The 18606-nt window shown below is 38.3% G+C and overlaps 2 protein-coding genes across 2 annotated transcripts; both read left to right on the plus strand.

Annotated features, from left to right (window-relative positions):
* The first annotated feature begins 3334 nt into the window (after window positions 1–3334).
* LOC110791179 (uncharacterized) lies at window positions 3335–4854 on the plus strand. Its single transcript, XM_021995927.2, has 3 exons — window positions 3335–3391; window positions 3490–3516; window positions 4114–4854. Exons 1-3 carry the CDS (start codon window positions 3335–3337, stop codon window positions 4852–4854), a joined length of 825 nt encoding a protein of 274 aa, XP_021851619.2.
* Window positions 4855–8849: 3995 nt separating this feature from the next.
* On the plus strand, window positions 8850–18118 carry LOC110791188 (probable E3 ubiquitin-protein ligase LUL3). The gene is made up of 3 exons (XM_021995938.2): window positions 8850–9588; window positions 11570–12080; window positions 17685–18118. Exons 1-3 carry the CDS (start codon window positions 8981–8983, stop codon window positions 17802–17804), a joined length of 1239 nt encoding a protein of 412 aa, XP_021851630.2. The 5' UTR covers window positions 8850–8980; the 3' UTR covers window positions 17805–18118.
* Window positions 18119–18606: the final 488 nt, after the last annotated feature.

An 18606-nucleotide genomic window follows, 5' to 3' on the forward strand; every position in this document is an offset into this window, starting at 1 on the left:
GTTAAAAACTGAATGGAGACTCCTATATTACTAGTCAATTGGGTGTAAACTCACAGGAAATCCAATTACACTTGATTTGACAAAAAGAAGCGTCACACCCAAGAGGGACGAGGTCACGCATTAGCCTCGTGCTTTTTCGACCCCCTCACACTACTGCATCTGTTTCTTCCCCTTCCCCTTTGCCTTCTGACTTTTTTATTTCACTTGCTTCCACCTTTATTCTTTTATATGGGTTATCTATTATCGTGAGATCCTCTTCATCTTCAACATTTGAATCCAATCCAGCCCATCTCATGTCTTCTAATTCTGCAGGTGAGTCTTCAAGACAAGAATTTTCAGGATCAATATCCCATTTTCTAGAGGGACCTTGCTTGTAACTTTCAGAGGACCTAGACAAAAGACGAAGATTAGAATGGATGTAAACTAACTTATCTGTCGTTGAACAATTTAATCTGTTTCTTTTCAAGCTATGAACAAGCCCGGATGTACTTCAAGCCCTCTCTGCCAAAGAGCTACTAATGGGTTGAGCTAACACCTTCTTAGCCACCTCTGCCAATTCGAGAGTTTGTGATCCATACATAGACCACCAATCAATAGCTTCCATGGAGACAGCATCCATTTGGGCTTGTGGCAGTGAGTATATCCCTTTCTTCAACTGAAATTCATCTATCTAGATGTCTTCTATGCTAGGACAAATGCTTCATCTATCTGAATATCATCGAAAATGGGATCAGTTTGCTGATAGCTAAACATGATTGCGATTTGAGAATAATTAGTGGCTTTTTTGTTTGTTTGTCCCTTTTTCTATTTTGGCCTAAAAACCAACCCTTATTTTTCTCTCTTTCATGTAACCACCCTTACCTATTGTCTTTCATTCAGAGACCCATACATTACATTCTGTTAGGAGACTTAGGACTGAGGAGTTTACCACCTTATTCCAACTATTTCATTTTTTAACATGACAAAATTGTGAACTTGTCTTTCTTAACTATTGTTTATTCTTCGAAATAATTAAACATTTGTGTCATTTTATGTGTTAGCTAACAGAAAAATGGGAATTGGATGGTAGGATGCTAACAAATCACAACAGATAAGTGAATTTCCTTGTTAGTTCTTGTGTTTGTTTTGCGATATAGTGAAATAAAGATTCAAGAGTGGTGAAAATACCTCAGTGATTGAAGGAATCATTGGCTTGTGAATCATACAGAACTCTTATTTCCTCTAATTAAGAGAAGTACATTAGATGTAGTTCAGAAAGTCAGAAGACAATCCAACATACGTATAATATATATCATAGGCTTGTGGACTATAAAGTATAATATTTCGTTTCGTCGTCTTTTACACTACTTGAAAGTTTTTATTAAAGATACTCTGAATCTGTTTATGGTTATCCAATATACTCCTTTGCTGGTGGCAGGAGTTGTTCAAAGTATCAGCTAGATAATGAGATTGTGAGAATTGTGTTATTTCCACTCCTTTGGCCTAAATTCAAGTGTCTTTATGTGTATTGGATTACCATGTATCTTAAAATGACAAGTATGAACATTGCAAGGCATAGAGCCATTTGAACCGCCCCTTTTGATTGGTTTTTGTTTGTACAAAAAAAGGTATTCAGAGTTCAATATGGTTTATAGATGTTTCCTTCTACTTATCCCCCCAACCAATGTTAAATCCACCTTTACGTGGCTAATCCATTCCCATAGTTGCATGCATCTTTTCCAGAGCCTATTTAGCAGCTTTTTTTTTTTGGAAATCAGTTATTGAAAAACATAACCATCCCTTTCGTGTTTGCATCTTAGCCTGTTGATTAGATTCAAGGAATGTAAGCTCTAATAGGTTAGTTATGCGAAATCATTTCTTCCCTTTTTGGGCTTGGAAATGAGTCTTTGTTTGTTAACTTGTTGTCTCCCGTTGAGAATTTTCTTAGTGATGATTATGGTTTCAATTAGCTAGCAACATTATTTTAAAGAGCCATTTTCAAATTTCTTAGTGATAATAATGGTTTCAAGAAGCTGAAAACACTATTTTAAAGAGCCATTTCCAAATTTCCATGCAGACAGAAAGATGCTCAAGAGTTTTTGAGCTTTATCATGGACCGAATGCTTGATGAGTTACTCAAGCTTGGAGAACAATTTTTTGGCATGGCTGCAGGAAAGTTGTCATGTATGGGTATGAATGGGAAACTGTTGGTCCTAAAAATAAATCCGCAATGACAAGTACACAAAATAAATCCGCAATGACAATACACAAAACTGTTGGTCACATTCATGTAAATTCTTAGATTTTCTACTTCAGTGTTTTGTACTAAGCTACTGATAGTTGGTGCGTTTTCCCTTGACTGTGACCACTTTTTTGTGTGTTTGTTTAGATTTTTGTTAAAAATAGTTTTTTGTTGGTGGTGGTTTGGAGGTTACTAATCCAAAAGAAAATTTAGGATTTTTGTGTACTTGTAATTCTTGTCTGCGCAATACGGAGTACTCCTTATGGTTTTTGCTTCCAAGTAGTTCATCCGAGATCGTGCGAGTGATTTGGTACTTATAGTGTAATGTATTTATATTTCACGTTACCCATTACATGCAATTTCAACTCACGCGTGACACTTTTACATTTTCCATTGCATTAACCTTGAATTTTATGCCCGTATTTTATAGTTTAATAAAATTCAACAAGAACAAAAACCCTAAATTGAAAAAATAAACCCAGAAATTGAAGAACAAGAACGAAATTAATGCACTCACCTTTTGGTTACTCGATTCCTCAACCAAATTGCGAATCTTGCTTTGACAAAAAAAATTACCCATATTTCTTGATTTTTTTCGAAAAATGGTTGAATGTGGTTGATAAAGCTTTACAGGAAGTTTAAATAAGGGGAAAAGGGAGTTAAACAGTTGAATATAGCCGTTGGAGGTGGGGCCCACAAACGGAGGAATTTGACAGAAATTGTTATGAGATAGTGTTACTCAAACTAAACAAATTTATAAGATAGCAAAATTAAAATACTTTTTTATAAGGTAATAATTCACAAAGCGTCCAAATTTTAAGGGGCTTACTATTTACCGCCCCACATTACTCAAAACCGCCCTAATATTTTACCTATATAACCCTCTTTATTTACCCCTTTATTTTTAACATTTACCATTACGATTTCTTTTTTTACCGCTTCCCCCACATCATTGCCGGAGCACCACCGCCGGACCACCTCTGCCGGAGCGCCGCCACCGGAGCACCGTCGCCGCCGCCGGAGCACCACCTCCTGCCGGAGCACCACCGCCGGTGACTGCAGCCCGGAGCACCGCCGCCGGAACCCACTTCCAACACCACGCCGACCACCACAATGCGAAACAAATTTTACATGGCCAAGGCTACCGGAGTAAATTCAAATTCACAAGAGGTATTTTTTTTTTCCGGAAAAAAATTTATTGGTCTTATGCAATTCTAGCTCCGACCATGGTACAGACTTATGAGTTTTAAGTCTGTACCATGGTACAGACTTATGCAATTCTAGCTCCAACTATGGTACAGACTTATGCAATTCTAGCTCCAACCATGGACGGAGCTAAAACTTCATAAGTCTATACCATGGATGGAACTAGAAATTCATAAGTCCGTTAAATTTTAAGTTTTTTATTTGTTGTTTAATTTGGTTAAATTTTTCCGAAAAAAACATTAGTGACTTATGCATTTTAAGTTTGTACCATGGTACAGACTTATGAATTTTAAGCTCGTACCATGGCTGGGGCTTACAATGCATAAGTCTACACCATGGTGTGGGCTTACGATACATAAGTCTGTTAATTCACAAGATTTTTTTTAAAATTTTTGTGTACTTAAAACAATTCATAAACTTATGCAATTCTAGCTCCGACCATGGTACAAACTTATGCATTTTAAGTTTGTACCATGGGACAGACTTATGCGTTTTAAGCTCATACCATGGCAGGAGCTTAAACTGCATAAGTCTACACCATGGTTTGAACTTAAAATGCATAAGTCCTTACCATGGTATAAGCTTAAACTGCATAAGTTTGTGTCATAAAAATAAAATTAGTATTTTTCTTATATATTGATTGTAAAAATTACTTTGTTTAAAGATTTTTTTTTTAAAATGGGCAGGTTCCGTTACTAGATTTTGGAAGCGGTGGTATTAATTATAATCCAAAATTCGTAACTTCTGAAATATTTTCGAGTGATGATGCTGCTGTTGAGTGGGCTAGAAACATTGCTATTAGCAATGGTTTTAAGCTTGTGAAGTCCTCATGGAAACGAGGAGAAATGTACTTGAGATGTAACCGCGGTGAAAGAAATAGAGGCAAAGGAAGAAATTTGGAAACTGCGGAACGACCAAACACGAAAACTCAAGCATGTGGTTGCAAGTTTTTTATTAAGGTGGCACCATGCAAAGATGGTGAAGGTTGGAATATTGTTTTGGGTCCTGAACAACATGGTATTCACAACCATGAATTAATTACATATCGAGAGGGCAATCGGCAGATGAGCGGCCTTAGTCTAGGCGCAAAGCAGCTTGTTCGTGATATGTCTTCCGCTCAAGCAAGGCCAAATGTCATATTGGCGGCTGTCCAAGAACAATTCCCTGAGGAGAACCCCAATAGAAGACACATCTACAATTTTAGAGATCGGATGAGGAGGAATGATGCAGAAGGAAGAGATAGTATAAGTCAATTTCTTCATCTTGCTAAAGAGAGTGATTACTTGCACTACATTAGGGAGGAGGCTCATGTCGTGACACACGCATTCATGGCACACCCTACATCGGAAATTGTTACGCACATATCCATGGGTCATTGGCATGGATTCTACGTACAAGACGAATATATACAAGATGCCATTCCTTGAAATTTGTGGGGTTACACCGTGTAACAAGAATTTTCTCATTGCATATGCATTCATGAAGGACGAGACTGCTGAAAGCTACGGGTGGGTGTTAGATAAACTAAGGTTGTTGCTTGGTAATGAGGTACATCCAACAGCAATTGTGACAGATCGTGAGTTAGGTCTTATGAGACCTATTCGCGAAATCTTTCCTCGCTCCAAACACTTACTTTGTTCATGGCATATCAACAAGGATGTAGAGGCGGCTGTGGGGAATATATGTGGAAATAAAATCATGGGTGAGAGATTCAAGAATGGAAAATGGAAGAGAATAATGGAGGCTCCAACTAGTGTTGAGTATGATCTAGCTGTGTTGAACATGCAGGATTCCTGGCGGGCTTTTCCTAAGGTAATTGAGTATTTGAATGGTACATGGTTACCCCATGCGGAAAAATTTGGCGGGCTTTTCCTAAGGTAATGGCTCTCTATCGGCCTATATGCAAACTCTGGTGTCAAAATAGGGGATGGAATGACCTGGACATACCCTAACTGACATAAAACACGGTCCGGCGTATATGGCTCAATAATATCACGATATCGAAGCCAACCACAAAATGTAGTCCTCGGAACAGTCGATGCAGGATCAGGACCGTAAGGCAACCAAGTCACCTATAGTTACAATATTAATTGAAAATCAAAATCAGAAGTTATATTGCAATTAGTTGCAAACGTAATACATATGAAAATAAATTATTTACCTCTGCAGATGTCAACCGATCTATGGACCTACGAAATGACTGTAATCGAACTAAACTCTTGCCCTCATTTCTGATGCTCCACATGACGGCACGAGCTCTACCAGGCTCACATGTAAGTCGAGAAGTGTGTGGCCGAAAAGTAGGGAAATACTCATATATCCATGCTTGCAGAAGCGTCAAACATCCGGCGATGCCCTGAGCTCCACCGCGACTAGCCACCCCAAGATGGCGATAAAGATAGCATAGGGTCGCGGAACCCCAAGAATACTCAGCAATACTCTCTACACCACCATCCTTAAGCTCAAGTATGCTCGCTGGTCTCAGTCTACTACCACTCTTGTCAACAAACAATGATGTACCAAGCATCAACAACATCCAACCAACCACACTCGTCTCAACGGAGCGCTGACTATCACGACAACAATCGACTATGGAATCAATGGCAACACCTCCACCACGCCAGTGAGACTGAGACTTCATATCTTCCACACTAACTCCAAGTAGCTCAATCATATCAACCTTTAACTGCACGGAGTCACTCTGCGCAGAAATCAATCGCCCATCAACTGGAATGCGAAGGATATGCCATACATCATGCAACATAATAGTCATCTCCCCAAACGGCATGTGAAAAGTGTTCGTGTCAGGCTGCCAACGTTCAACGAACGCAGAAATCAAAGGCATATCGATGTGTGCAAACATGCAATATGGTAGGTGGGCTAATCCAGTCGCATCTACGCGTCGCTTCAACTCTTGTGACTCCTCTGACTCTCTCCAGTAGTTAAGTGTCGAACAAGCCTGACTTCTATTCTGGCACAACAACACCTTTCGCTCTTCCCTATCCCAAATCTGTCGGGCGACATGCCCCCCAAAGCTAGGAATGACGCTTCCATCAACCGGGCCACCCGAGATATGAGACCTAACTATCCAAGACTCGTTTGCCAATTGCTTCTGTCGTTTACTCATCCTCGCAGTGCTCGACTCAGATCTAACAAACTTCCCTCCTTCACCCTTCATAATCGAAACAACATCTGGTACAGAATCATCGTCACTAGCCACATCATCCCTAGCCACATTAACATCCTCCCTAGCCACATTAACATCCTCATCCTCCAAATCCAACTCGGCCTCCAGCTCCTGCTCAAATCCATGATCCACATCTTCATCATCAAACGGACGAGAAGACTCACTCTCATGCACCGGTTGCATAACTCGTGCAACCTGCTTCTCTCTCCTAACTGAAGCATCAATACATCGATCTCGAGTATGTCGAGCACCAGAGTCAACATCGCTAGTGAGATACACGGAGGAAGATTCCCCAACTTTTTGCTATATATTTGAAAATCAATAATTAATTACCATCAAAATAATTTATAATCATGAGTATACTTTTTCTTATTCTCATAACAAGTATTTTTTTTATTAGCATCAATGGAGCCTAATAACACTATCAATTTTGAATATTATTTCACTATTCATAAAAAATGCCTAATTAACAATACAAATTATATAAAAAAATAAACAATAAACAAAAGAGTTATAATAAATTTTAAGGCCAACGTCATGGAAAAAAGTTAATTTTTTTTAATTTAGAAAAAACCTAAAACGAATAAGTCTATATCGGTTTATTGTTTTTTTAAAAAAGTTATTGACTTATGCATTTTGAGCTCCATCCATGGAAGGGACTTATGAATTTTAAGCTCGTTCCATGGCTCGAGCTTAATCTGCATAAGTCTACACCATGGACGAAGCTTAAATCGCATAAGTCCTTATCTATTTGAGTTGTTAAAAAAAATATAGACTTATGCATTTTAAGCTCCATCCATGGAAGGGGCTTTCGAGTTTAAAGCTCCCACCATGGACGGGGCTTAATTCCCATAAGTCTAGACCATGAACGGGACTAAAATCGCATTAGTCTATGTTTTCTAAACCCATAATCCAATATACAACAAACATGAAAAATCATGACCAATCCAGCAACAAATCCATCGACATTAACATACAACAATCACGAATTCACATCAAATCAACAAATAAAATTTACATCAGAATACAAATAAAAAAACGAATTCACATCAAATACGAATTCAAATCAAATCAACAAATCAAAAGAATACATCAGTAAGCCCCTAAATCATCCAAATTAACCAAATCATCCAAATTAACCAAATCATCCAAAATTTACACAAATCATCCAAAATACATCAGTAACCACAATTTCCAAATTAAACAAATTGAATTTGATTGAATTGAACAGATGCTACCACAACAGATCAACGGCGGTTTTCAAAATTGAATTTGATTACAAAATCAAAATATGAAAATTGAATAGAAAGAACAGATGCTACCCCTGACAAGTTCTAATCAACCAAAAAATTGAACAAATCAACAAAAAAATGAACAAATTGAAATCAGACTTACGTTAATTTGTGCACGCGTTTTCCTCGTCGGTGGTTTTGCTCTCTTCGCCGACGGTTGTTTCGAACTCTTCGATGGCCGTTCCTTTCTTCCCTTTGCCGGTTGTCTTCCACCCGTCATCTCTGCCGCTGCTTCAACAGTCTTCGCCGACGAAAGGAGGGACTTCGTGGAGGTGGAACGAAGAGGGGTGAGGGATCGGAGGAGGGGTGGGACGAAGTGGTGGTGCGTTTATGGGGGGGGGGGCAACGAAGTGTGGTGGAACGAAGAGGGGTGGGGGAACGAAGAGGGGTGGGGGACGAGCTGGTGGTGGGGGAACGAAGAGGGGTGGGGGACGAGCTGGTGGAACGAAGAGGGGTGGGGGACGAGCTGGTGGTGGGGGAACGAAGAGGGTGGGGGACGAGCTGGTGGAACGAAGAGGGGTGGGGGACGAGCTGGTGATGGAACGAAGAGGGGTGGGGGAACGAAGTGGGTGCCGGTGAAAGGGGGACAGCGCCGACGAGGGGAACGAAGGGGTGCCGCTGACAGGGGATGGTGAAGGGTGTGGTGGTGGTCCGTTTTTTACACTGCCGGTGAAGGGAGTTTCTCTCTCCTAAGAGGGGGAGGGTTGAAAAATGAAAAGTTACTTTAAATTAAATAAGGGTATTGATGTAAAAGATTAGGGCGATTTTGAGTATATTGGGGCGGCTTTTAGCGCTCCACAATTTTAAGGTAGTGTTGCACAAGATTTCTTAAAGTAAAAGTGAGGACTAATCTCCTGGCGAGTAAATGCGTAATCAACGCGGTAATGACAAAACAAAACTACATCGAATCAATTAAAAAACCCAACAAAATTGCTCTTTCCATTTTACTTTACTTTTATTTGTATGGAATACTATTTCCATTTTCTTGTTCACTTTCACCAATTTGGCAATTTCCCCAGTTCTCATCCTAAATATTCTTTCAAATCTCTCCAATTCTGATCTGCATTGGAAAAAATGGGGATTTCCTTTAGTTCCGGCAGAAGAAATCAAACCCTCCACCAACACCACCACCACCACCACCCCTCTTACTACCACCAAAACCCCCCACCACCACAACAACAACAACAACAACAGCAACCACCACCATCACCCTACTACTACCACCCCACAGCCGCACCGTCTTCCTCCACCGCAATCGCCGACCCATCCACTCTCTCTTCACCACCTCAGCCGCAGCAACCGCCGCAAAACAATTATGGTTATGTGTCCCCTACTCCATACCCAACAACTCACTACCAGTACCAACATCAACAACAACATCCACCTCCAATTCAGTCAAATTACTGCTACTCTGGGTGGTCTAATTCCTATAATTACCCTAATCCAATGATGGGTCGCCCTAGTTTCCCTTATGTTCCTGCTAATTATGGAAATGGATGGCATCAGATGAGGTACCCTATTCCGCCGTCGCCCGTGCCGCTGCCCTATGTTGAACATCAAAGTGCTAAAGTTGTTAAGAATGATGTTAATGTTCATAAGGATACTATTAAGCTTGAAGTTGATGAGAATTACCCTGATCATTACTTGGTTTCTTTTGTTTTTGATGCGCATTATGATGGCAGGTTTGTCAATCTTACTCTCCTTAATTTTTATGGTTTTACTTTTTTTTTTTGGTTGATAATTATCTCAATTTGTGTATTATATAATCTTGTTGAGGTTGATTGGAGATTATTTGTCAAACTTTTGTTGATTAGAATATTGGTTGTTTTCTTGAATCCAGTTGAATGTGTAACGCAGGCCATAATGATATTATATTTTGGCATTTTGCTTATTTGATTGTGTAGAGATGTACTCAGGGTATAAAAAATAGGGTATAAAAAATAGGAGGCGAAGCGAGTTTGGGATGTGATATCGCGAATTTGCCATATTTAGTAGTTATTGTGTGCAATATGACTATAAGAGGGACGTAGGGTTATTGGTTAAGATAAGATAAAATTACCTAATGCTCAAGTGCAATGTGAGTGGCTGATGTTGGGATGTGAAGGTGAATAGCTTAGATAGGTAATTGATGGTAGAACTTCAATTGTTTGCAGCATCTGCATGAATGCATTCTAGGCTTAATTCTATTGACTAGTAGCAGCCACCAAAACAGGTAGTTTGATGTCTCTCGAGATTTTTGTAAAGGGTATAAGAGGTAATGTTATAGGGTGTTTCCACTCGTTCCTCTGTGGCTGTGAGCTCGTAAACTCCCAGTTTCCTCATAAAATCTAAGTTTCCTTGAGCTCTTTTCCATGGCCATCATGAATTGGTTTTTTCCGGTTGTGTTGGTTGACAAATGTTTACGATTCTCCAACACTAACTTGTTTGTTGTGTGAAGCGGGGTGCCATATCAAAATATATCTAGTTAGAAACTTAGAATATTGTTGCCAATTGTTCAATCCTTCTCAATCTCTGAATGGAAATTGACTTATATCTCTGTTTGCTGTTGCTTATAAGAATTTTTTGCTTTGCTAGCCAGGGTTTTTTCCTGGATTTGTATGACTTGGCATCAGGCAACCTGTAAGCGTATGGAGAACTCCTAGCATCCTTAAGAGAGTTGATAACTTGATACTTTGACAGTTGTTCCTGTAGTTAGGTAATGATGGTTCAGAGAATTTCAGCTGGTTGTTTGTGTCAGCTGATATCTTTACTTTTTTGATTGATGAAGTGAGGATATTCGTGAGTCAAAGAAGTACGGGAATCGACCTAACAACATCTGGCCATCGGGAGGATATTTGAAAATTCTAAGATAGTCATACTCCGTAATATGTATGACTATTGAAATTAATTTGGACCATATAAGATAGTCTACGACATGTGTCATGTGGGGGGTGGGGGGGAGGGGGGAAGGTGGAGGTAGAATTTACCTGTTAATTATGCAACCTTAGTGAATCTTATTACCACAATGCAAAATTAGTTAATTGTCTGATCCTTCATTCTACATATCTCGGTTTTTCTGATTCAATTTCACTTTGTTAATCCCTTTCACTTTGTTTATCCCTTTGATTGTCTACCTTATTTTTACTGGAATACCTAAATCCTAGCAGAATAATCTAGGCCATCGCTAGAAAGCCCTTTAAAACAGAGGTTTCTATAAGCTTGGCACAAGGTTTCAGATTTTCTATGCTGGAGAGGATGACAATGTTGGATATCTTAGTGAGCCAGTGAGGGAAGGATTGGACAACTTTCACAGGATATCTCTGTTTGGAAATTCCAGGATTGACAAGATTTATTGTCTACTTTCAAACCTAGGTTTTGTTTTGGCAATCGGACTAAACAAAGGCCATGATTCTTTTCTTTGTTTTTTGTTGTACTTAAACGTGTGGTGATTTGTTTGTGATAGTAGTATGACCTGGTAGTTGATTATTTCTATCTCCTTATGTAACAGTATACTTGGCTTCGGGGAGTGAGTGTGTAGTTTATTTGTTGAACTTCTTTTTTGCGAATTATTGTTAAAGAGGTAACAAGTTGGTGAACTTTGTGGTTCTTGCTCGCTCTGTAGCTCATGAATCTTGCAGTATCTTTATGAACTAAATCATGGGGTTTACTACATCTTTTTGACAGCGTAACTATCTATTACTTTGCGAAGGAGGATAAAGAGACCTGTACATTTACTCCAGCATATCCTGAGGCAACCAGCTCAGTAAAAGTCCCTTTCCAGAAAGGGGTAGGACAGAGATTTCGCCAGGCTACTGGCACCGGTGTCGACTTGGGATTCTTTGATCTGGAAAGTCTTGAGAAGCCGTCGGAAGATGATGTCTTTCCACTTGTCATATTCGCTGAAGTATATTCCTCGTCACATGAAGCAGATAATGCCGCAGGAGAATCTTCAGCTGAAAGTTCTCCTAGGGTACAAGTCACTCAAGCTATTATTGAGAAAAAGAATGAAGGTACCTTCCAAGTTAAAGCAATGAGGCAGATTCTGTGGATTGATGGTGTTCGTTATGAACTTCGTGATATATATGGAATCGGGAATTCATCTTCAGAAGGCTTTAATGATGATGAGCCTGGAAAAGAGTGTGTAATTTGCATGACTGAGCCCAAGAATACGGCTGTACTTCCTTGTCGGCATCTGGTAAGAGTTAACTCATTTATGGTTGGCTTTTGTGTGACATCATTTTGTGGGATGATTTTAGTCTAGCTTTGACAGACGTTCCATTTATACATATCCTATTTATCGTCGTGTTATGGAATTCAGCACTTTACTCTTATTATAAGAAGTGTTCAGTAGATTTACAACAACCACCACTAGCTAGTAAGGATCTCTTCTTTGACTTCGAAGTACTTTTATGTGTCATGGATGCTAGTATCATCAATGGAATTAATTAGGGCTAGGTTTTGGAAGATATTGAGATCTCAAGATGTAGATGCGACTATGCGAGTATATGTTTTTGTGAGTAATAAATGCAAGCTTTCATCAATGGCATGAGTGTTTGAGAGTTAAATGGCGGGGGTTCATGGAGTGTTTTCCATGCAATACTAAGTATTCTGTGTGTAATGTTGTTTTATTATGGCATTGGTTAAGAAGACAAGTTGATTGGGAGAATTATTCCCGTTATAATTCTATTTCTGTCTCGAATTATGTCCTTCTCACTATCACTCTGGAAATTTATATGGGTCGTTTTCCTAACAAAATATTCTCATTGCCTTAATCCCAAAAGAATGGAGTTGGGTATACGGGCCAAATGTCATCCCCATGAGTTGCACTTGTAATCCTTATTCTGCACTCACCCATATCCAGTGCAATATGGATTTAAAGACTTACATGTTCATTTTTACGCTTTCTATCTAGGTCAGGTATCCATTATTTGAACTCTTCATTCTCTGAACCAGTGCCTTATGAATTATGATGCTGACATTGGAAAGGTCGGCACAGTCTGTTCTCTTTCATCATATCTTCGCAATTGCCACTGTTCTGCAGACTCCTTTATTGGGCAATTCGTCTCTTCTCACATCCACCCCAAAATACACATTTTTTACACATCCATTTTGAACATTATCTTTCTTGAAAGCTCATTATTTAGGCCGATATAGCAAAGATTCGAACAACTGCCTTATAAAGTTTTTCCTTCACTTATAGAGACGCATTGTAATCACAGCAAAATTCCAGGCGCTCCTCTTCATTTCAGTCTTTCATACCTGATTTTGCAAAATATGTTGGTCCATATCTCCATTCTTGTGGATAATAGACCTCAAATATGAAATACCTAAGATGTTGGTTGATACTTTTCTCCTAGTTCTGCAATATCTTTATTGGAATCCTTTTCTGCATCGAATTTCCACATGAAGCTTTACTACGACTGAGCTTCAGTCATGAAGCTGTTGCCTTTATAATTCTTACTTATCACTAACAGCTGCTGTAATATCATCTACTAAGAAAGTTTCTTCTACAAACATACACCATGAAATCTCATCTTGTATGAACCTAGCCAACACGGTTATAACCGTTGCAAAGAGGAAATGACTTGGTATAAATCCATGATATACTCAACTGTAATGGACAAATCCCTTGACACTCTTGCACTTTTTAAACAATTGTTTCCCGCTGTACGCGTTCTTGATTTTTCAATATATTTCTGATATGAACCTTTCTTTGGTTTTCCCACCAAAGTAAGTCTCTTGTTGCTTCATAATTTTCCTTCTCCATATCAAAATAAAATGTGTCATAGTTCGTTTTCTATTTATGGTGCAACTCCAGGAGTTGTTAATCTGGTTCCTAACACATGTACCAACTCCAGGAGTTCTCAGGTTATGCTTAATTAGCTTTTCTGAAAACTTAATGGTATGACTCGTTAGTTTGACTCTTTGCATTTATCCTTTGTTCATGTGAAGTGGCACTAATGTGTGCTTCCTCTATCATTGGGTAGTTTGTTGGGTCTCCCTCCATTCTAGTTGAAGAGGTTTGCTAACCATTTAACACTTTAATCAACCTTGCCTAAACATTGCCTGGAAATCCTATCCGAGCTGGCTCATTTATATTCCTCTGTCGTAGATTATCCTTTTTCATATCTCCAAAACTTTTACGCTTCTATTTTGGGAAAGACCCACTATTATTATAATACATATCTTTTTCCACTCTAAAAAGTCAGGGCTTCATACTTTCTCATATTCATTAAAAATATACCTCACTATCTCAGTATCTCTAATAAAATATACTATTTCAACTAAATAATACCCTATCAACTCTTTTCACATATAATTTTCTACCAAAATACAATTAATAACCAACCAACAACTTATCACCTAAAACTATTTGTGATGATGTAATTCTATTTTAGATGACAAGTGTCAAGACTGATCTGGGATAGAGGAAGTGTAATTTATCCCCATCAACGCCTTCTCCACTTTTGTTTACTGAAATCTTCATATATAGGTTCTAATATGTTAGTTGAGCTCTTCATTTTACCTCTCGTGTCAGATTAGAACTCAATTTTGTAAGAGAATGTGCCAGATTGAATGAAATGTTCTCATGTCCTGCAACCAACCCTCAAAGTATGAAGCTCATATTTATATGTAAATAGCTTTAAAACTCAAATTATTATGTTCTCTCAGGTCCACTTTTCGCTTTAGTATTAGTATATATAAATAATTTTGAAAGTCAAATTCTTATGTTCTGTCAGGTCCTTTTTTACTTTTAGTATTAGTATATGTAAATATTTTTTAAAATTAAATTCTTATTTTTTGAAAGACAGTCTCTATAATGCAATCTCACATGTTGGTTGATAATTAAAGTACACAACTAGAGGGAGGAAAAATCGACCAGATTATTACCTGAAAAGAATTAAATCTCCTTCGTGGATATGACAGTTGGACCCTACTTCCTTTTGGATCAAAATATGGAAGTTTTTATAAAATAACCTTTGTGTATCCGACATAAGTACTGTAGTCCAAGTAACAAACTCTCTATGAATCTTATGATTCGGAGATCCATCTCTTTTATTGCACCAACTCGGTCACTATGAAGGGTTCCCAGAAGCATTTTTCCCCCTATCTACTCTTGAGCCCTTCTACTTTTGGTAGATTTGTGATAATTGGAAGATTGTGTTATGACTCTTATGAGTATGAGATGCTCAAATAATTCACTATTGATCCCCCACCCCCTTAGGATCTGGGTTGAAATTTTGGGTTTTTTATGCTTCTGCTCATTTGCATTGACATCGACACCTCCTCTCTCTGCCCTACTTGCTGCTGATTTTGTGCATGCTTCTGCTCAGTTGTCTCATTCTGCACAATTTGATTTCTATGGCTGCAGACTAGCTGCTGAGTGACTATTATCTGCAGCCTCTGCTTGATGCCTTCCCATGGTTCTTTGATTAGGATTCTCATCTGCTTTTGTCTGGTACTATAGGGTATATGCGGTCAATTGTAGTTCATATAAGTGCTGTCTCTTGTTCCTTATAGTTTTGATTTTTTTCCCCCTTTATTTTTGTGTCATTGGCTGCTGATGACTTGCTCTACTGTAGATTAAATTTTTACCTTTTTTTTCAACATAATTGGTGGTCTTTTGTAAAGAATTATATACAGGGTTCTTACTTGGGTTTGGGGTTGTTTGGGTACTTTGGCTTGTTTCTGGAGGAATAAACTTCAGCATTCTTGATGCTTCTATATTTTCTCTGAAAAAGACAATGCTTTCCACTAGTTGATGTAGTGAGTAGGTGAGTGAGACGCACGAGGAGGCTCAATGGGAAGACCATAAAGGATGCATTACATGTTTCTTGACAGCAAGGATTCACCACATACTTTTCAACCATTATAATGAGTGGGGATTTGGTCACAAACCTAGCGTCTATTGAGTTCATAAAAAGCTTTTTGAAATCAAAATTTAAAATTATGCACTAAGGCCTTATCTATTAGCAATTAGAATATCAATGCCCGTGACTTTAACTCCTATTATTACTACAAAAGGGTGTGAAAGAGGAAGTACATCTACTCGTATATACTCATTGTTAATCAGCATACTATATTGGATTTTGGCCTTTAGTAGGAGGCTGGACATTTTGTCTAATCTACAATTTTATATTTTACTTTAGCTAAACAGAGTGCTTACTTATTGTATTTATTTTTAATTTTCTCGTTTTAAACTTCACATATTTTTACTACCCCTTATAATATTTTTTCTGTATTATATATTATTTAATTATCTCTTATTTTACTTTCATTACTTTCACTTTCCCCTCTTCCTTGTTTATTCTTTTAACTTCTCGTTCCTGTCTTGTTTGATTGGTCACATTGACAATCTCCTATGTCGATTCATGTTAGCCGACCCCAAATCATTTTGGGACTGAGGCTTTGTTGTTGTTGTTGTAATAAACAGAGTGCTTACTCTTGCTACTTCTCCGCATTTAACTTGAGCATATCTTAATCGAGTATTTACTCATGCCTGCCAAGTTTCCCTTGTTGTGTTAATCTTTTGGCAATATTGACTACCTTTATTGAGATGATGTTGCTTTTAAAACTCTTCTGTTATGCTTCTTAGGAGGAGACAACAACGTTTCTGTGAGGACATGGGACAGTCAATTCTTAAAGAATCCTTTGGGCCTTTGAAATAGTGTCTCACTGTATTCTTTTTCAGTAGAGTTAAGATCAATAAAGGCTGTTCTCTTAAATTGTCGTAGGAAAAATGTTTAAACACAAATTTTGTGTAGACTAGCATAAGAAAATGTGTTTCGGCAGCCTAGGTCTCTGCTTTATTAAAAATCTTGGGTAGGATTTTTTGGTTGGAAGATATCGTCTTTCAGCATTCATTTAGTTCACGGTATGATGAAATGACTAATTTAGAGGCATATAAGGGTGGACAAGTAAGCGTGGGATGGTCTAACCTTTGGGGAACTAAGCCCAATCACACAAGATAATAAAGGAATAATCAATAGATGCCAATCATGCCATAGCCTCCCTGTTACCCACCCTTTTCTCGCTGGACTTGTTTGCTGCATAGGTACTCCTCACAGCATGAGCTTCAGCGTCAATAATGGTGAATGAATTATAACTGGTTCGTAGATCCTGTAAATACATGCAACATTATGTTACTCATTGTACTGTTTAGCTTGTGAATATTTATTATTTCCTGACATCCGCTATAGTTTTTGATTATCCACCAAGCAAGTCTTGGCCTAGTGTGGTAAGGTTTGCATAGCTCACTAGTGGGGGCACTTTGGGTAGGGGATTCCCACTCCCAAAGGACCTTGCCCACTATTCCAGGCTGGGTTAAGTCATGCAGATTTCTGGTCCGGTAGGGCCTTCTCCTCACTTGATCCAAAAGAAAAACAAAAGTATCTAGGTCTTTTTCTCTCATTTTCCCCTGGAAGGAGATAGCTGGAGGTTTGGCCTAGAGTTGAAATTACCCTGTCTTGTGTGCATATAAAAGTTGAATCGTCGCGGCTGAATGAACATAATTTTACTTGCAATTAGCTGATTGTTTAAGTTAATAGTAACTATAGCTCATATGAAGTACGGATTAGTACATTGTTAAAGAGTAGGGAAAGCTCACCAGTCACCACAATTTGAAGACATCAAAGTTGAAGTGATGCAGTGTAGGACCGAGGGAGACACAATTTCAAAAGTATATGTGATCTTAGAGAGTAGAACATGCATCTTACAGCTTGCTAAAGTTTTGTCACAAGTCATTTCCTTGTTGTATCTTTTGTTCTTTTCTTTGACTAATTTATTCTTCTCTTTTCAGTGTATGTGCAGTGATTGTGCCAAAGAGCTGAGGCTACAGTCAAACAAGTGCCCAATTTGTCGCCAACCGTTTAACGAGCTTATCGAGATAAAGATAAACAACACTAATAATAGTTTGTGATCTTCTAGAGTTCCTTGTTCTATCTTGGATTCACAGCTCTCTCCGGTCCTTGCCACTTACATTTTGTAATTTGTATCTATGATTGTAAAATGTCTATAGCTGTATGCAAAGTAATGTATCTATCAAATTTATATGTTCATTCTTTATTTGTCAAATTGTGTTCTCCGATGCTGTAATTTGCTTAATATCGTATGCTTCTGCACTCTTTTAGAGTCTATTGTACCAAGGTTCTTGTTATGGAGTACGCTGTACAGTTTTTGTTGAGAATTCGAGCTCTCTTTAGGCATGTTAATGATGGGTCGTTTGAAGTGATTGATGACAGCTTCCTGGCAAAGAGATTTCTGTCTGATTTCAGGCAATATAGGTCTTGTTTGGTTTGATATAGAAGTTTCTGAATGTTAGAAATTTTACTTTTGGTATTTTGGGAAGCAGCGATTGTTGTTTTTGTTTTTTATTTTATTTTTAGGTATAGAGAAATGGTATAATACGGAGTATTAAATAGTTGCTCCTTGTGTTGCTTATTTTTTGGTGTTACCACCCAGTTCACTCTTAGTAATCCGGATTCGGGACGAGTTTTGGGTGGATAGATTCCACTCCTCTTCCAATTATTGTTGCCGGGGATCGAACACGGGGTTCTCCCTATCAAGTTCAGCCCCAATAACCGCTGAACTAATAGGCAATTGGTTACTTATTTTATGTATAGATAAATCTCTTTTTGCATGTTTCAATTTATGTTACACGTAACGTTTTTTTTTTGGATGGATAGTCTGTTATTTTTCACACAAGAGTGTGCATTAAAAAG

Source organism: Spinacia oleracea, chromosome 3 (genome assembly GCF_020520425.1).
Source record: "Spinacia oleracea cultivar Varoflay chromosome 3, BTI_SOV_V1, whole genome shotgun sequence".
NCBI classification, from domain to species: domain Eukaryota; kingdom Viridiplantae; phylum Streptophyta; class Magnoliopsida; order Caryophyllales; family Amaranthaceae; genus Spinacia; species Spinacia oleracea.